Genomic DNA, 21,351 nt, shown 5'->3' with positions numbered 1-21,351 from the left:
GCAGGAGCGTTTCCCGGTCATCAACAGGGCTGCATTCATGCGACGTGCCACGCTTGTGAATGGTCCTGACTGGCTCTCAAACTTGGATTTAAAGCACTAAACATGTCATGTGAGGGTCTTAAAGGTCTACAGTAGAGCATTAAATGCAAATGTCTGTAATAGTTATGTACATAATTCTGTCATTTGACAGCTTCTGCAACCTTTTCCAAATCATTACAACATTTACTGTTCTGCTATAGAACATTTTATATATTTTATTATTTCAACTATTTCAATTATTTAGAAAGTTTGTCATAAGGATATTTAAAAAAAAATTATAAATACTTTTATTTACCAAAGATATGTAAATACAAAAAAGTTTCAGTAAACTATTCAGTTAAAAAAAGACCTATGATGCTTTTCTGAATCTTCAAACATCAAAGAATCATGCAAAAAATGTAATGTATCATGGCTTCCATAAAATGATTAGCACAGCTATCTTCATTATCAGAGTTACTGTGGAATTTATGTATTCTAATTACATTTCTGAGGAACACAGTAATGTAATGAATTACATTTTAAATGTGTATAATTTGATTACAGTTACTAAAGTCAATGTAATTGCGTTACTTATGTTACAAATATAGTTGTTAGAAGAAAAAAATGCCTCTTTTAAATCACGTTGTCTGCTGCAACATCAGTTAATAAGCATGCGCTTTTAAACTGCTGCAGAACGCGAGCTGAAATGGTTGCTGTCGAGAGTAGCTGCTTCTTCAACTGGAAATGCAGACATTACTTTGTTTTCATTTAGCGTAAATATAAAAATATTGCTGTGAAATTCATTCTATGTCCAGTCTCCCAAAACACGGCGGTCCAACTCGGGCTAAACAGGCTACTTTGGATTTTTGTGCAGGATAGAGAGTGAAGGTACCTTCTGAATGTGAAGAGAAGCATAGCTGCTTATGGTGGCATTCACATATCACATCTTTTGAACTCACTCCCATAGTGGGAGCGCATATTGCGCACACTCGCATTTCCCAGGTGCCCCTAGTTGAAAACCGCGAGTCACGTGACAAGGCCTGACCGATCAGCTTCATACTTTGGATGGAATATACACATTTCAGTAGACTAATTACCTCAGACAAACACAGAACACCCAAACACTGAAGTGCTTTTTCATACTATAGATGTCAATGGCTACAGGTAAAACAGACAGATTTGAAACAAGTGAATGATGAGAGAATTTTAAGTTTTAGGCAAACTCTTTAAGTCTTTTGAATATGTCAAGCTTCTGTGATAAATCTATTGTAATGTTTCTCAGTGAATATTAAATAACTGAAAGAGCTGCTGTTTATTTTGTATTTTTATAGGTATATTTTATATGTTTTAAAAGTAACTTCAAGGTAAATTGATTAGTAATCTGATTACTTTTTACATGAAGTAATTAGTAATGTAATCAGATTTAAATTTTCCAGTAGTAATTAGTAATTTCTAATCTATTACTTTTTAAAAGTTCATTATTGTTCATTATTGATAATAATGTTTCCTGAGCACCACATCATCTTATTGGAATTATTAACTGTCCATTATTCATCATATGGCATGGAGGAAAAACTAAAATTAGGTGTCAGGATGGCAATAAAAAACTTTCAGAGCTTGAAAATTCACGACATGAAAAAGACTCCAAAATCAGCACCCAAGAGTCCAAATGAAATGTGGTTTAGGTAGTGAAATGTAAATGAGCTTGTTATTCTACCTTGTTAGACTCAGAATCTGTACTTCAGCTTTGCAGTCAATTAGACGAAGTGCAAGTTTGAAATAAAATCAGCAGAAATCGTTGATTAAAAGAAAACGCATAGTTGCAAACTCCTCCGATGTTCTAGAAGGGATTAAATGTAATTAAAATGCATTTCATCCTTCAACTAGGTTTGGAAATGAGTGATTAGTTCCTCTTTATGTACAGTATCTGTTTCTTGCAAGTCAATAGTTTCTTGGCTTTTTGCTTCAATCAAGCCATTAGCCCTATAAGATAAAGCTCTTTTTTGGAAGTCTCATTTATGTGAACTCCAAAGGGAAGAGCAAGAGACAGTGCGTTTCATCTTCTGTCAGATCTTAACACCTCACCATCTTGTTAGCACTTGTGTTCTTTTACCCTTGTCAGAACCTCCCATCTCTCAGAGCTGGACGTGACTGAAGCCCAAACTAGTCCTATAGAGACGCCTCATCTTGCTGCCTAATGAGACCCTCTGGAAAATGTAGAAGTTTGCCAGCTGTCTTTAGTTATGGATTCGAGTGTGACAGAGACTCGCTTGTCTCTACACTTCAAATGGTTGGCTAAAATCAGTCATTTATATACTATAAACTACATTCGGGTGTAATGAAATACAGATATTTTGTTTAAGGGATGGTCCAGCCAAATATGAAAGCTATGATATCATTATGACATCAGCTCACACTCATGTTGTTTTAAGTTGGATGACTTTCTTAAATCCCCATTGGTGCCCTAAGGAGATCGAATGAAAACTTAGGCTTTTTTTTTTTTTAATCAAATCAAATCTAATCTTTCTGGCAGGCAGACTGTCCACAATATTAATTACATGCCTTTCGATATGAACGTAAATAAATTTTTCTTCAACTTATAATTATCTAGTATAAAAAAGTTGTAATTTTAATTGTAAAAAATAAAAATACTGTAAAAATACTACAGTAAAAATCTGTAAGTATCATTAATATACAGTATATGGTGAATAAAAAATTGACTTTACCAGAATTCCCTGCATGACACTTATGATTTTGTCGACATTACTATGGTTTGTTTGAAATTTTACCCCATCAGTTACTGTATATACATTAGAGATTTATGCTACATCTAATTATTACAAGCACCAGCGATCCAGCGACTGCGGATCACTGGAGAACGACCCACACACCACACTATTGAACTACAAATCCCATCATGCACCTTGCACACACCTGTTCTGGATCGCCATTGATTACACACACAGCCGGAGGATTGTCAAGGACTGATTTTGAGGACTATTTACACAGCACGCACACTCATCAGTGCTGAGTCTTGTAAGTTGTCAAGTTAATATTACAATGCATTTTGCCTTGCCTTGTTTTGCTGTAAACCATTCTTTGCTTCATTTGTTTTATGTTGTTTGCCGCCCGGATCGACGACTCGCCTGTTATTGACCACTCTTTTGGATTTGCCTGTATGCAACTGTTTGTACCTGTACCTGACCTTTGACTGTATAACTGTTTGTACCTGACCTTTGACTGTATAACGCTTTTTGTCAGTAAACTCCATTGTTTGCGTCCACCTCAGTGACACTAATATTGATAAATTAAGTTTATTCCATTAATTTAAGTTTATGTCTGTAACCATTATGGTGTTTCGTAGTTTTGTAAAAGAAAATGAGGTAGGTCTTAAAGGATATGACATGTAGATGTTAGTACTTCAAAACATTGATGTATTCACAGTATAAATTAATGAAATACAGTAGTTTACCCTAAAAAGTAGAAATTTCTTTTACGGTTTGTAGTGTATTTTAATGGTAAAATGCTGGCAACCACAGCTGCTGTATTTTTGCTGTTTTTTTACACTGTAGTTCCAAAAATTTTGTATATGTTCACTTAATTTCTCTCTTAGCCTTATTTTGACTTCTGTTGCAGAAACATAGCCACAGTTTTAACTTTAAACATTTAAACTCAGTCTTACCTGGCCGGCAACTACCTCTTACATGGTCGCCCACTGAATCTAAGCAGGTTCAGTAGTTGGATGGGAGACCACATGGGAAAGCTAGGTTGTTGCCAGAAGTGGTGTTAGTGAGACCAGCACGGGGTGTTTAATGTGCGGTCTGTGTGGGTCTTAACGCCCCAGTATATTCATAGGGACTCGATACTGCTCAGTGAGCGCCGTCTTTCAGATGAGACAATAAACCGAGATTCTGACTCTCTTTGGTTGCTAAAATCCCAGGATGTCCTTCGAAAAAGAGTAGGGGTTCAACCTCAGCATCTTGGTCAAATTTACCCACTGGCCTCTGTTCATCATGGTCTCCTAACCATCCCCATATCATAACTGGCTTTATCACTCGTCTCCTCTCCACCAATCAGCTGGTGTGTGCTGTGCGGTCTGGCGCAATATGGCTGCCGTCGAGTCATCCAGGTGGATGCTGCACACTGTTGGTGGATGAGGAGATTTCCCCCCAAAAAATGTGTGAAGCACTTTGAGTAAAGCGCTATATAAATGTAAGGAATTATTATTATTATTCATTCATTTTCTTTTCGGCTTAGACCCTTTATTAATCTGGGGTCACCACAGCGGAATGAACCGCCAATTTATCCAGCATATGTTTTACACAGTGGATGCCCTTCCAGCCGCAACCCATCACTAGGAAGCCCATACAGACTCATTCACACACATACATACACTATGGACAATTTAGCCCACCCACTTCACCTGTACCGCATGTCTTTGGACTGTGGGGGTAAACCGGAGCACCCGGAAGAAACCCATGCAAACACAGGTAGAACATGCACACTCCACACAGAAACGCCAACTGACCCAGTCAAGGCTTGGACCAGCGACCTTCTTGCTGTGAGGCGACAGTACTACCTACTGCGCCACTGCGTTGCCCTATTATTATTATTATTAATATTATTATTATTATTACTTTTTAGATTAAAGTTAGCCAAATCTACCTTTTGATAACTTACCACCAGTTTTTAGGAAACAATTATAAGGTCCACATTTTAAGACTAGTCTAAATCCTACTCTAGTTTAAATTGCTTAACTCAACCTTGAACATTTAGTTGATGTTTTTCAGATAAACGAGCATACTCCATTTCAGAAATCTTTTCATTTCCCCCTCCACACACACACTCACACACTATCAATGTGATGATCTCTAAACACTTCCAAGTATTTATTTTCTTCTATTCTTCATCGAATTGGTTCACAGACCTGTCATCTGGTGTCCTCGCAGGATTTTATAGCCCTTGTGTTCACAATAATGGCGACTTTTTCAGACACCGTCATCTATCACAGTTTGGGAGCCCGACTTTGAAAATACCCTGGCTCTCCTCGGAGAGATGAGACGGCAACCAAGCAAAATGAAAATTGTATTTGTTGCCACCCTTCAAGGGAACCCTCCGAGAGCTCATCCAGGAGACATCAGGCGGCAGACAGCGAAAGTCATTCCAGCCGGGTGGCCTCGGTGCAGAAATGTGGGGAAATTAGCTGCCAAATTCATCATCTGAATTACCCCGCTCCCTGTTTTCTTATATTGTACAATCACATGTAGCTAGACGTGTTCGTCTTCCCTTATTACCAAACGCTGCGCGCAGGGTGATAGTATTTATGCGTGCATTTAAGAATGCATAATACAAGGCCATTGTATTAACCTTCATATCTAAATATAACCTCTGACTTAACCCGTCATTAGCTGTGTCCTTCAGAGCGGCAGGTGGGCTTTATGTGTGTTCTGTGGCTCAGGGGTCATGCTTGAAGTTGCAATGGCACTCCAAGTCATCTCATTGTGGTCTGCATGGTAAACAGGGATTACTGGTGTTAGGAACTGAGAATTATGTGATACTGAATCTACAGTGTGAAACAGACAATGCAAATTATTGACTCGTGATTCGTAGCCTGCCAATGGAGATTAATGAGTCCTTGTTTGATTTAAAGCCTCTTTTAAAAACGTACTGTATTTGCATATACTTTGCGTTTACAAATTTTAGCATTTCTGTTTGTGCTTTATCTTTAGGATTTACAGTGTGAATTATTAGCACCACTGTTTATTTTTTTCCCAATTTCTGTTTAACGGAAAGAAGATTATTTCAGCATATTTATAAACATAATAGTTTTAATAACTCAATTCTAATAACTGATTTATTTTATCTTTGTCATGATGAAAGTAAATAATATTTGACTAAATATTTTTCAAGACACTACTATACAACTTAAAGTAATATTTAAAGTTAACTATGCAGGTTAGGGTAATTAGGCAAGTTATTGTATAACGATGGTTTGTTCTGTTGACTATCGAAAAAAAATTGCTTAAAGGTGCTAATAATTTTGACCTTAAAATGTTTTTTAAAAAAATTAAAAACTGCATTCATTCTAGCCGAAATAAAACAAATAAGACTTTCTCAAGAAGAAAAAATATTATCTGACATACTGTGAAAATGTCCTTGCTCTGTTAGATATCATTTGGGAAATATTTAAAAAGGAAAAAATCTAAGGGGGCTAATAATTCTGACTTCAACTCTATATACATGATTTTTATCTTGTAGTGTTTCTTGTGTGATTTAACATTTTTGTAAAGCACTTTGTGTTAAAAGTCTTTGATAAATAGTTAATGTTATTATTCTGATGTTATATTTGATGTTTTTTCTGACCGCAGTTTACATGTCTTGCGCTTCTCACGTGGACGATTGTAATAACAAGGCCTCATGGGCGTGGCCGCATTAAAAATAATGAGCTCAGACTGAGAAACTAGACATAGTGTTGGTTTCATACTGATTACTTTATCTAACAAGTTTTCAACATGCACTGGCTGCATTTAAGACTAGACAATTGAAGTTTTCTATAGATATGTAGTGTGTGTTTTGTTTTCGCGGAGTTTCATTTTAGTGACGCGTTTCTAAAAACAGTTCGCGGACAGACAAAAAAAAGAATGCGTACACTGCTTATTTTCCTTATTTTGCAAAAGCACACACTTTTGTTGTTATTGTGAGTGTACACAAGAACTGGACACCTAACAGATTCGATTGATGTATTGATGAATTATCTGTACGATCAAAACTGAAAGTGTAACTTTTTCGGCATTATAAGGAGAAGATGCCTCAAACTGTGTATACACGGTCGCCGACCCCAGAGGGTAAAAGATGTTATAAATATAAATAGGCTTATTATTTTTCTTTATGTTTAGTAGGTAATGCACTTTGTGATTGATTAGTATTTTATGAAACTCTTTATTTGTTTGTTGTTGAATAATATTGTTTAAAGTCAATTATTGGATTGCATGTATGCCATCTTAAAAGGTCATTAGGTCATTTAAATAAAATAGTGTATAAATGTAAAATGTAATTTTAGAAATATGTATTATGAATATTAATATTTATATGATATAACAATTTTTAGAAATGTTGAAATAGATTTTATTTTTTGCTTTCATTTTAAATGTAAATGTGCTTGCCAAGTGCACAAGACCTAAAAGAGTTAATTAATTTAATTAGGTATTTGTTTTTTATTTAGTACTTAAATATTAAGTACCTAAAATATATATGTTAAAGAGACATGTCACCCAAAAATGAAAATTACCTCATTTATTCTCCCTCATACAGTATGTTTTTAAAGAAATCTGGTTGCTGGGATCCTTCAACCTCTATGGTAAGAAAAAAATACTATGGTAGTCAATGAATCCCAGCAGCCAGCATTTTTCAAAACATCTTCTTTTGTGTTCAACAGAAGAAAGAAACTCAAATAAGTTTTGAACAAGTGAAGGATGAGTACAGTAACTGATGACAAAATATTAATTTTGGGGTGAACTGTCCCTTGAATATAATATAGAGGCATGCTCTTTGTCATTTGGAGCAAAACAGGAAACATCCACTTGGTCGTCTTCCTGTCTCTGTACACATTATTTGATTCTAGAGCAGAGGTGCACAAAGAAGGGCACCTCAACCAACCAAACCAACCAAGGTTGGCCCATGGTAACTTTTGGTTCGGCCCGCCATCCCATCTGAAAACAAAGGGAGAATGATGGGGAGTTGGTTGGCGCGAATGCCTTTGACAGAGATCGTCATTTCTAGTTTAAGGTATACCATTTTGTTTCTTTGTTTAATTGAGGAGCTACAAAAAAGCCAACTAAAATTAAATGTTTCATATGAATCAGACTTTAAAATGAAAATACTGTCACTTGACAGGACAATGCACACGACATTGGTGAGCAAATCACGGCAAAGGCAGGAGCAGCTCGACTAGTGTATTCAGTATTGAGCTCTATTGTGTTATAAACGTGATTGTTTATGTTTTTACGATAATAAGTTGATTATAAAATGTTAAAATTATACTGCATCATCATTTAATATGTTTTAAAGCAACTTTTTTAATTATTTTAATAAATAATAATAAGCTAAAATAATAAGCAAACAAATGAGCAAATTTAATGTAATACACTTTGGTATATTTAACTTCGGCCCACAGCCCTCAATGAAGTTTGATTTTTGGCCCTTTATAAGGATACATTTGGGCAAGCCTGTTCTAGAGCCATGGCCTTTGACTCTGAGGAAACATATTTGTCTATTGTGGCGACCTCCCGTTTTTAACAGAAGCAGCAGGTGAATGCAGATCTACAAAGAGGTGTGAAAAGAGTCAGTATATCTTCAACCTGACATATCTTCGGCTTATCCATCTGTATGTCATTTGACGATCACAGTACAAGCTCTGGAGGCGTATAAGGGATCTCATTCACTGAATAAAGCCTGCCTTGTAAGAAAATTGCTTGTTAAAGTCAGACTATACTCTTGTATTGTCTCAGCCAAGATCAGAAACATCTGCAAACAGTGCCAAGTTCTCCGACTTCCATATATCTACTCTTCCATCACTTTCCCCCTATACAAGGTGAACAAATTCTATCAGTCTGACTGTCAATGTTCTCATTTCTGTAATACTGAGCGCTCTACTGCACGCTAATTCGTTTAATTAAAAGAAGAGCACTTAATCTAGAAAGTTAATCTGCTGGTACTTAGCTGATGGAAGGTGTAGTATGAGTGTATGGATGTGAAACGGGACAAAACAAACATGTACTGAAAGATAAACTATGCACCGTTGCAAAAGGTATTGATTCATGAGCATGTTGCATTGCGCTTTATTTTACCTAGTAAAGTAAGGTAACAGCAGTTAGGAGCAGGTTATTTGTAGATGTTATTGTAAATATTTTTAAAAATACATAGTATATACACAAGGAACTGGACTGTATAATAATAAAGTGCTACTGAATGCCTTACTTGGCAACATCATCAAAGTCACCGATGCCTGATGTCTCATTCACTGCTGTAACTGATATGTATTGTAATCAAATAACCCTCATTTTGTACTTTGACCTTTCTGAGCAATCACATTAGAGATGGTGTGGCTGAAGCATGTGCGATTGCATTGTCTGTTTACGAATGTGTCATAGTTCTCTTTTCACTCATTGCCTCGAGCAACAAAAGTCATTTGCTCTAGCAGGTATACCTCTACTAAGGTGTTGACAGGTAGGAGTTATGCTGTTGATTCTCTGTGCTATGGCCCGGATTGTGTTGTTTGGTGTGTAAGCATGATATATGTGACAGCTGACACTAGACTGCTAGAATGTTTTATCTTAGTATGCGGTATATGAGGAATTTAGGAGCTAAAGCACATACAGTAAAGGCTTACTCAGAAGTACTGAAGTAAATACTAGCCTAATCGCTGGGGGTTCTGTGTAAAAGTATTGTTAATGTTTCTGAAGTCATTCAGTATGCGTTGCATTTTGTTTGCAAAGAGCTCCTTATTTATCTTGAAAGAGAAACACCATGCCACAGTCTGTTGCTATAAATGTAGTCATTTGCTTTTATACTTCCACGCCAGTTTCAAAGTTCAGCTCATAATCTCACGTGTGAGAACGTAGGAGTGGATAATGGGATTTACAAGGAACTTTGATTTGTAGCTGAAAAAACACAGTGATGCGTTGTACTGCATGTGCTATAGACTAGTGCTGGTCTTTAGAATTTGGTATTAATGTTTATATTTTTTCTTATAACATGTGAGAGTATGAATTAAATGTGAATGTGATGACTTTTTACCAGTTGGAGAATTGAGAAACCACTTGAAACAAAATCTAAATGTCTCAATCATACAAACTGTTTCTGTCTATTCTGACCCACAAAGTGAACTCAAGTTTTCTTTTCTTTTCCCTTCTGCAGTGTGGAAGGTGAGGCTCCGGGCGGCGAAGCGGGCCCCTCTCTGGACAATAGTGGAGGTTACTTACGAGGACCGGTGAGCCGCAGTGCCATCATCAGTGGCGAGCACTTTGACGGCCCACCGTTGTACGCTCACGAGGTACGGCAGCGTCCACGGAGACCCAAACTCCAACATTCTCAGTCCATTCTCCGCAAACAGGCAGAGGAGGAGGCCATCAAACGCTCCCGATCACTGTCTGAGAGCTATGAGCTCTCCACCGACCTCCAAGACAAACAGGTAGAGTCCTTTAGGATCTTTTACTGGAATTCTACAAAAGAACTGTAAATTCTCCACCAACTATTTGCATTCACATTTTGATGAGCCTTTATGGTGCCAAGGGGGTGGGATTGAGGTTCAGTGGCTTCATCTTATGCTAGATGTACTTCCCCCTCAAAGGACTGTGTAAATAAATCTAGATTATTGTCGTTGGGTGAACATTAATTCCTTCAAGTTGCTTGTGGTGACTGCCTGTCTTCCATATGAAGAAATTTAATAAGCCCAAAGGTTGATATGAGATCAATGAGAGAACTTGGGAGATGAGAATCATAACTCAGTGCATGCTGGGAGAGTGATCCTTATTCAGAGTGAGGGTGCTGCGGTACTATCCAGAGGCATGCTGCCCATCGTCTCTGTGTGAGGTCCCAGCAGAGCTGAGAAATGTGATTAGTTCTGCCTATTCTTCAGGCTAAAAAGGTCTTGGGCTGGCTTTTGCATTAAAGAAGGTTACGACTGATTGCTTAGCTGCCATGCTAAAAGCCTTTCTCGGTCCATGATGCCTTTATAGGGTATGAAATGGTGAGTTTTATCAATCTTACCTGTCAAAATACCTTGGCTTTAATGGTTAGTACCATGTGTGGCTTTTATTTGTTTTATTTGATCATGGAAGAGAGGACAAAATTATGTTCAAGTCCCATCAACAAAAAATTACTTGAGTCTAAAGAAGGAGGGACATTTGTATGACAGGGAATGCTATTTTTACAAAAAATTATGCTTCATCTTTGTTTCCACAGGTGGAGATGCTGGAGCGGAAGTATGGAGGGCGTTTTATAACCCGACATGCTGCACGAACAATCCAGACTGCATTCCGCCAGTATCAGATGAACAAGAACTTTGAGCGCCTTCGGAGTTCTATGTCAGAGAACCGCATGTCCCGACGCATAGTTTTATCCAATATGAGAATGCAGTTTTCATTTGAAGGACCTGAAAAAGTCCACAGTTCATACTTTGAGGGCAAGCAGGTGTCTCTTACAGATGATGGTTCTAAACTAGGAGCATTGGTACAATCGGAGCGCGGTGAGATGGTCCCCGCCAACATGAAGTCACCTGCGGTCCAGAGCGATTTCACAGACGCCATTACAGAACTGGAGGATGTTTTCTCTCGACAAGTGAAGTCATTGGCAGAATCGATAGATGATGCACTGAACTGTCGCAGCCTACACGGAGATGAGGGACAGTCAGAAACAACCAGAGGTCATCCAGACTTGGAGCAAGAGGTTACCTACCAGGTCAAGCCTTCCCACGGTAGCGAGCACCGAAAGCGAGATGAGATGACAGCCTCCTACAGCGATGTGACACTTTATATAGATGAGGAAGAACTCTCCCCACCACTTCCTTTATCACAATCAGTTGACCGACCCTCTAGCACTGAGTCAGACCTCCGTCTACGTTCTTTGAACTCTTCGCAGGACTACTGGTCTCTAGCTCATAAGGATGAAAAAGCAGACACGGACACTAGCTGCCGCAGCACCCCATCTCTGGAGTGTCAAGAGCAGAGATTGAGAATAGACCACCTTCCCCTGCTCACTATCGAACCTCCGAGTGATAGCTCTGTTGAGTTAAGTGACCGTTCTGACCGAAGCTCTCTTAAGAGACAGAACGCTTACGATCGAGGCATTGCCAGCCAGCAGGGCAGCCCCAAACACATCCCTTCTCAGGCACTACCACCACGGGGGCCGGCAAGAGAGGATGATGCTCCCCGCCATCGGCCGCGGCAGCTGGAAAGCCACCTGGCTATCAATGGCACCGCCAACCGGCAAAGCAAATCCGAGTCTGACTTCTCTGATGGTGATAATGACAGCATCAACAGCACTTCCAATTCCAATGATACGATCAACTGCAGTTCGGAGTCCTCGTCCAGGGACAGTCTTCGAGAGCAGACTCTCAGTAAGCAGACGTATCATAAGGAGACACGAAACAGTTGGGACTCGCCAGCATTTAGCAATGATATCATCCGCAAGAGGCACTATCGCATTGGCCTGAACCTTTTCAACAAGTAAGTGTGAATGCATGCTTTTGGCTGTTGAAAGCTTGTTGGGAAAAGAATATGAGGGTGGATTGACAGCAGTTGTGCAAAGCATCAGCTCCAAATCTACTCTGGGATTTCCATGTCCTGCTTCTTGTGCAATTTATACCCAGTAACTGTGAAGGCACTGTCACATAAATGCAATTTAAGTGAAGTGTAGATCTTTCATTAGTAGTCTAGCAATGCTTACTCAGAGGTCACTTCCAAGCCAAGCAGTTTTATACTGGTAAACACATTGTTCAGTGTGAAGTTAGATAAAATAAACATACTTAAATCCAATGTAAATTCCTGATTATTTGAGATGGATTTTGCATAGAGATGGTTTCAGATGCAGACCAGCAAATTCCTCATGTACTGAGTGACCTTGGTTTCTTGCACAGATGCTTTTGTTATTATGTCTGGAATACAGTAGGGCTCTTCAATTAATCGAAAATTCAGTTACGATTTCGATTTTGGCTTCTAACGGTTATGAAAAAACATTAATCGAGATAAAACGATTATTGCATCATATACCGCCCCCTTTCCACTTGTAAACATTTGTTGCTCTCCAAAGCTCAGTTTCACGTGAAAATGACTAAAAGTACGTACTGTAATGTATCTTTTGCAGCTTGGGATGCACATCATTCATTTATGTACATTCGAATCATTCATGTTTTTAAAAGCGCAAAAGAGATTGCATGCTGGTGTGTGAATGCGCTCAGCCTCAGAGGCGAGCAGAGCACACAAATCTAGTCATCTTAATGTGAGTGCTTTAATGCTCAAATACATGCAAATTTGTGTCAAACGCAGTGTTTAGTGAATATTCATATTAATCCTCATTTATGTAATAAACAAATGAGTTGAGAATGAAAAGACATGTGAAAGTGAAACCATAAATCAGGACCGTACTCTTCTTAAAGTGACAGCGTGCAATTTTCCTGCTGTGACTGTTTTTATCATTAATCAAACTACAAAAAGGGAAAATGACTTGCTGCTCTTGACTGAAGGACTTTTGTAGCTATAATTAAAGTTTCTTTCTTACAGTAAAGATGCTTAAAGCACAGTTTGTTTCATATTTTTATTCTATTGTATTTATTTCCCTTTCCTTATTTACAGGGAGGAAAATAACTGTATTTACACAGTTGAAGTCAGGATTATTAGCCCTCCTGAATTATTAATGGCCCTTTATTCTGTTTAACGGAAAAAAGATTTTTTTTATCAACCCATTTCTGAACTTAATAGATTTAATATGACATTTATAATAACTGATTTCTTTTATCTTTGCACAAAATATCAATAGCACAAAATATTTTACTGCAATTTTTTCAAGATACAAGCATTCAGCTTAAGGTGCAATTTAAAGGCTTAATTAGGTTAATTAGGCAAGTTAGGGTAATTATAGGCAAGTCATTGTATAACAGTAGTTTCTTCTGCAGACAATCAAAAAATATATTGCTTAAGAGGGCTAATAATATTAAAATAGTTTAAAAAACATTTAAAACAATTTTTATTCTAGCCAAAATAAAACAAATAAGACTTTATAATAAATAAAACAAACAAGACTAAGAAAAAATATTATAGCAAATACTATGAAAATTTTTTTGCTCTGTTAAACATCATTTGGGAAATAATTAGAAACAAATAATTCTTTTATTTCCATACCCATTGTTGGAATTACCAAACAGTGAACAGTAACATACCACTTAATTGGGATTCTTTTTAAGGATACAGTCCCAGCAAACATTTTTGTGTTTAATAGATGTCTATTAGGCATCTAAACATAGACAGCAAGACTAAAACAAGGCTAACTTGGGCTGTCAGTGAAAATCTAATAATAAGCCAAAAATAGACTAGCTGTCAAATAGACAGATTAGACAGACTTTATATGTGTAGTGATTCATTTCTGTTTATTTGATGACTAGTCTAGTTTTGGCCTATTCTTAGACGTCTACTAAATTTTCACTGACAGCCCAAATTTAGCCTTTTTGTAGCCAAGACAACTATATTTAGACATCTATTAGACATCTTTAAAAAGCAAAAAATGCTTGCTGGGGTATAGCACCAAAAAGGAAACGCAAGACTGAATACTACGATTGGCTAACAAAGAATCATCGCTTTTACTTGCAACAAGTCCAGAGGTAACAACAACACAAGAATCTCCATTTTTAATATACACATTCACTATAATACAATGACAGTGTGCAGCAATGAACCACACTCAAACCAAGCTTGTCTTTCTTCTGACTAACTACCACATGCCAAAGAAGCAAGAACAGGATCTGCTGTTTGTTTTTTGTTGTTTACGGGGCCATTCTTGTCACGTATAATATGGATAGCATGAGGCGCACTCCTTTCTCAATTTGCATGTGCTTATCACACGTTTTGACGGTAGTCAAGGTTGTCGGAAAATGTTTTAATTGGCCTCCACCCATTGGACATCAAGGGGCAACGGGGTGAGAATATAAAGGAGGAGGGTTGTAGTACTCTGAGTCGGTAGAGTCAGAAAAAGAGTGAGGAACGAAATGTGACGTGATGCAGCATAAGGCCGGATGTGGAAGAAAGAGTATCGCTGAATAGATCTTGTGATGGCGTATATTGTGCGGAAGAACATCGGCAAGTCCAGAACTGTTTTTGTCCAGAACTACATTTGAAATAATGAACTTAACTGTTTAAAAGGCGCCTTGTGATAATAAACTCCTTCTTCTTCAATGAAAAATTATGCTGATTGCAACTTTTTGGTGTACACCATGGCTACATACCAAGTAAAGATACTCAGTTAAATAGTTGGGTTAAAATACCTCAAATATAACCCAACTAAAGGTTATTATAGCCACTTTCCCAACTATGAGTTATTTTAACCCAATGCATGGGTTATATAATTTAATACCTTAACCAAGATATGACACCAGGTAATGTCTCTGCTGGGTCCTAAAGCCGAGAATGACACAGAAAATGTGTATATTCCAAATATGTATCATTTCCTGAACACGGGAGGTAGAGAAAGTGTTTTTTATCCGTTTTAACAGATCAGCTATGAAGCAAGCGTTTGTTTCATCAATAATTAAGAGTTCTGGGAATTGCTTCTGAAAATCATGACAGGGAGAGGTCATTTGATAAAAAATAATATTAATATTGCGTTAGAGCTTAAATAAACTTCCTAATACAAAAACATTACATACACATATTAATACAGCTGTTCAGTGTCAGTTAAATCAGCTTCCTATTAAAATTTAAAATTTTTAACCCAACTGGTTGAGTCAATAAATAAATAACCAAAAAAGGGTTAAAAATAACCCAACAAAGCACCAAATTTTTAACCCAACTGGTTGAGTTAATAAATAATAACCTAATAAAGGTTAAAATAACCCAACAAAGCTCCAAATATGTTGAACTTAACCTTTGGGTTAAATAAATAACTCAATGTTTTTTTTTTTGAGTGTACTGTTTGGCATTGGAAATGCAAGCCTGATCAGGGTGACCCATAATCGTACTATATTGTACCTACTGCGCAGTAGAAACAAGTTAGAAAAAAACCCATTATCTATTAGAAACATGCCTAACTCTAACTCAAAAAAAAAAATACTCAGCTCCTCATTTCCACACGACTTGCATGCTTTGGTTGGAAGCATCAAATTTAGATGCCATTGAGTAATGATTTTCATTAGCACCAATCAGAGCTGCGTTAATAGCTGTGATCTTATGCCGTGAACAATGCCGGAGCAGCTAATGTTTTTTCAATTATCCTTTAGACCAAGCACAAAATGCAAATAGATCTGTGTTTTCCCTTTTCAGACATTCATTATAATTTGGCTCATTTATTATGCAGTACGTGTCTGTGTGCATGTGTGTCCCACCGCCTGTTTGATTGCCACTCACTCTAAATTTGATTAGCGATCAAGCAATTAGAATCATGATGAGAGCAGTGTTAGTTAGTTGTGCTGCTGATCAAGGAAAGCATCGCGCTCTCATTACCACAGTTACCATCTAAGCATGCGAATCAAAACAAATTGTTTATTATTTTTAAATATATACAGTTTAAAGTCAGAATTATTAAGCCCTCGTGAATTATTAGCCACGCTGTATATTTTTCCCCCAATTTTCTGTTTAACGGAAGAAATATTGTTCAACACATTTCTAAACATAACAGTTTAATAACTCATTTCTAATAACTGATTTATTTTATCTTTGCCATGATGACAGTAAAACTACACTCCAAAAAACGTTGAGTTGTTTAACCCATTGAGTTAAAAATATACTAAAATAAATAATAATAATAAAACCCTTAAATATCTGGAACTTAAAATGTAATGAAAATAAAGCATTTTGTTATGTTATTTATTTACACAGCCATCATATAAAATTAATAGTAGTACTAGTAATAGTAGCAATAATAATACCAGAATGGAAAAAATAACATTTAATCAAAGTAACCCAATGCATTGGTTTAAAATAAACCATAGTTGGGAAGGTATAATAACCTATAGTTAGGTTATATGTTGGGGTATTTTTAACCCAACTATTTTAACTGAGCAATATTCAGCTTACAGTGCAATTTAAAGGCTTAAAAAGGTCAATTAGGCAAGTTGGTGTAATTAAGGCAAGTTATTGTATTACAATGGTTTATTCTGTAGACAATGGAAAAAAATATTGCCTGAGAGGGTTAATAATTTTGACTTTAAAATGTTTTTTTTTTAAACTGCTTTTATTCTAGTAGAATAAAACAATAACACTTTCTTCAGAAGAACAGATTTTTTAGGAAATACTGTAAAAATGTCTTGCTGTGTTAAACATTTGAAAAAGAAAATAAAACTTCACAGGAGGGCAAATAATTTTGACTTGAACTGTACTCCGTTAAAAATAGTTGGGTTAAAAATAACCCAACTATAAGATCCTATAGCACCTTCCAAACGATGTGTTATTTTAACCCAGTGCATGTGTTATATAATTTAACCCAATGCATTGGGCTATTTTGATGAAATGTGTTTTTCCATTCTGGTATTACTATTGCTACTATTACTAGTACTATTATTAATTTGATATAATGGCTGTGTAAATAAATAACATGCAGTTTTTTAAAAATATTGAAAATGCTTTATTTTTTATTACATTTTAAGTTCCAGACACTTACAGTAAGGGTTTTCATCCGTTTAATATTGATCGGCTATGAAGCGCATGTTTATATCATAAATAATTAAGAGTTCTGATGAAACGGATATAAAAACACGACACAGGGCGGTAAATAAAAAAAATAAAAAAACAATATTATTGCGTTAGAGCTTAAATAAACTTTACAATGCAAAAACAACATTACGTACGCATATTAATACAGCTGTTCAGTGTCAGTTAAATTAGTTGACTGTTGAAATTCTAAATATTTAACCTTAAAGTTATTAATAAATAACCCAATAAAGGTTCAAAAATAACTCAACAAAGCACCAAATATTTTAACTCAACCATTGGGTTAAATAAAATAACTCAACACTTTTTAGAGTGTAAAAACCCTTAAGTGTCTGGAACTTAAAATGCAATGAAAATAAAGCATGTTGTTATGTTATTTATTACACAGCCATCATAGAAAATTAATAGTGGTACTAGTAATAGTAGCAATAGTAATAACAGAATGGAAAAAATAACATTCAATCAAAGTAACCCAATGCATGGGTTAAATAACCCATAGTTAGAACGTGCTATAATAACCCATAGTTGGAACGTGCTATAATAACCCATAGTTGGGTTATAACTTGGGGTATTTTCAACCCAACTATTTTAACGGAGTAGCATTCAGCTTACAGTGCAATTTAAAGGCTTAACTAGGTTAATTAGGCTAGTTAGGGTAATTAGGCAAGTCGTTGTATAAGAATGGTTTGTTCTGTAGACAATCGAAAAAAATATTTAATTTTAATTTTAAAAAAATTAAAAACTGTTTTTATTCTAGCCAAAATAAAACAAATAAGACTTTCTCCAGAAGAAAAAATATTATAGGAAATACTGTGAAAAATTCCTTGCTCTGTTAAACATCATTTGTGAAATGTTTGAAAAAGAAAAACAATGACTGGTCGGCTAATAATTTTGACTTCAACTCTATATTCTTTAAAAAGTAGGAACATTATTCTTCACTGTTTTGCACTCATGAGGTATTTCAAATAAGAATAATTTCTTACTGATGGAATAATGTGCTGGTTGAAACTGCTGGGCATTTTTATGTTTTATAATGTTTGTTCGTTTAAAAGGCTTTGTTTCAAGTCGAAGCCTCTAATCTTGGATGATTGTGGATTTGCCAGTTTTGGCCATTAAGTCCTTTTAATCTTGTGGTAACGGTCCGCCACAAGAGCATACTTGATCTGAGAGCTGCTTAGTCACACATTGGGACCAGTACGTGCACTGTTCAGACGTTTGATCTTCTTTTATTGTCATTAGGAAACCAGAAAAAGGCATCCAGTACCTGATTGAGCGAGGATTTGTCCCAGACACACCTGTGGGAGTTGCCCATTTCCTGTTACAGAGAAAAGGGTTGAGTCGACAGATGATTGGCGAGTCCTGGGCAACAGGCAGAAAACAATTCAACAGAGATGTTCTTGAGTAGTTCAGTCATTCAAGTCCGTGAAAATCACATATGTGTTTTGTTGCAGTATGTTTTATTTCATTTTTATATTTAACCCTCTACCGCAATCATTATGATAGATCTATATATATATATATATAATATATATATATATATATATATATATATATATATATATATATATATATATAGATATATATCTATATTAAATATATATATTTAACTGTTTTTCCTTTTCTTAGAATGGCTTAACTTGAAGTGCTGTTAAAAAAATGGGGGATTTTTTTAAGGAACTTTATGATATGTTGTCATATGGAAACAACGTCCAATAGTGAATCTAACTTAGAAATTTCTAATTTAGAACTTTCCTTATAATTAATAATTTGTTGTTTAAAATGTTGTTTGTTTTGATTTAACTGGTGTTGCAGTATTATAGCTTGAACACAGAACTTATAAATGTCACCTTAAACATACTTTCCAACAACTGTTACGCCAACAGCTTTTATTTATTCCATTCTTATTGCTGAATATTATTGAAAACAAACATAATATTGTATTTTCATGTATACAACATACAGTAGATATAAATATTTCCTCTAGTAAATATTATAACAAATAAATAACAAGTCTAATTTATCCAGATGCATCAGAATAGGGCTAACATATGACTACAACATTATACTACTAGCATGCATGTTGTTATTGTTACAACTTAAAAGATCACAGCTGACCTTGCTAGCTTGCTAACCTATTGCATATTACACATTTCCAATTGGCAACACATACATTTGATCGATTTATATAAAACTATTTGAGAAAACTATTTTGAGCTGTGAATATGTCACTTACAACTTACTGGAGGTGATGTTTCAGATTTGTTTGTGGATCTGACATCAGTTGATCCTTTGTTTGTATTGACGTTTTCATTTGCATTCAGCAACTACTAACAATAAAACACCAGTCTGTCAGAAATCATGCCATAGAAAGCACTGCACGTCATGTGACTTAACTAAAGCACATCATTGGCTAAACTAAGGTCTGCTCTTTCCAACAAAAAAATTTAAATGTTGGTCTTAAAGAAACAGTGGCAGGAAAGTGAACATAAACATCATGTTGCCATATGGCAAAACTGTGCGGTAGAGGGTAAATATATGTATTATTTTCTTTTTGTCTTGTTTCGCCTTGGACTTTTCCATGAGTTGAGCATTTATTTTAGATATGTAGCTGGTAATTTACACATGTAAAACATTTTACTATTCTTTTTGCTTCTTTTTGTTTTGTTCTGGGTTATAAGGGTTGCGGATGGGCAAAGTTACTTAAAATATGTTATTTTCTTATCATTTTTCTCATAATATTTGTTTGTTTGTTTTGTACAAGAGCCAGTAATTAAGTAAGTAAGTAAGTAATGTGGATGTATATAGCGCATTATTGTGTATGGCCATTCACCCAAAGCGCTTAACAATCATGAGAGGGGTCTCTCATACCACAACCAGTGTGCAGCATCACTTGGTTGATGCCTCGGCAACCACAGACAATTGGCGCCAGTGCGCTTCACCACACACCAGCTATAGGTGGAGTAGAGAGACAGTGATACAGCTAATTTGGTGAATGGGGATGATTGCTAGGGCATGATCGTAAGGGTCGATGGAGGGAATTTAGCCAGGACACAGAGGTTACACCCCTACTCTTTACGAGATGTGCCATGGGTTTTTTAATGACCACAGAGTATCAGGACCTCGGTTTAACCTCTCAGCTGAAAGATGGTGCTCACTGACAGTTTTGGTGTCACCTTAACTTTTTACTGGGGCATTAGGACTCACATAGACCAAAGATTGAGCACTTCCTGCTGGCCTCACTAACACCACTTCCAACAGCAACCTAGTTTTCCCATGTGGTCTCCCATCCAGGTACTGGCCAGGTTCAGCCCTGCTTAGCTTTAATGAGTAACCGGTCTTGGGCTGCAGGGTGATATGGCTGTGATATGTTTTTTGTTTTATTACAAAAATAAGCTAATTCCCTATAAATGGAAATAATTACACGGCAGATGCCATAATGTGTTTCTTCATCCTTGTTATTCAATCTCCAATCAGTGTAAACCATATTTTATTTTAAATGCACAAAAAATAACAAATAAAAACAATTCCATGATGAGAATCTTCCATTTTAGGATGCTTGTCTGTGATTATTTTTTCACCATCCTCACCACAGCCAAATTACTAGTTAAATTGCATTCTGCCAGAATCCTGGAGCCTGTATGAATTTATGTGTGCCCCGAAAAGCCAAACTGACCACTACGTCCACTCCTTTCAAGCTCTTGTAGCTTTGAGTGCATGAAGGATCAAAGGTAGAAAACATCACAGTCCATTGTCTCAGAAACTGGTTCTTTACAATTGTACCCACAACCATTACGTGATGACTGCATTTGGGATCAAGGGTGGAAAACATCCCATGCTATTGTCTTTAAAACCTGATTCATTGTTATTCCAACCGCAACCATTTGTCTAATTGTTAGCGATCCAGTGAAATTAGTCTCCAAAT

At 36.3% G+C, this 21,351-nt stretch overlaps 1 protein-coding gene across 1 annotated transcript in view; it reads left to right on the top strand.

Annotated features, from left to right (window-relative positions):
- Window positions 1–21,351, top strand: part of iqsec1b (IQ motif and Sec7 domain ArfGEF 1b) — a 359,306-nt gene that overhangs the window by 310,378 nt on the left and 27,577 nt on the right. Inside the window, 3 exon segments of the mRNA XM_056468517.1 lie at window positions 9,934–10,207; window positions 10,981–12,242; window positions 18,669–18,830. Coding sequence (XP_056324492.1) covers window positions 9,934–10,207; window positions 10,981–12,242; window positions 18,669–18,830 — 1,698 coding nt within the window.

Source organism: Danio aesculapii, chromosome 11 (assembly GCF_903798145.1).
Source record: "Danio aesculapii chromosome 11, fDanAes4.1, whole genome shotgun sequence".
Classification (NCBI taxonomy): domain Eukaryota; kingdom Metazoa; phylum Chordata; class Actinopteri; order Cypriniformes; family Danionidae; genus Danio; species Danio aesculapii.
The sequence above is the reverse complement of the archived record's forward strand: the minus strand, read 5'-3'. Positions and strand labels throughout refer to the sequence as shown.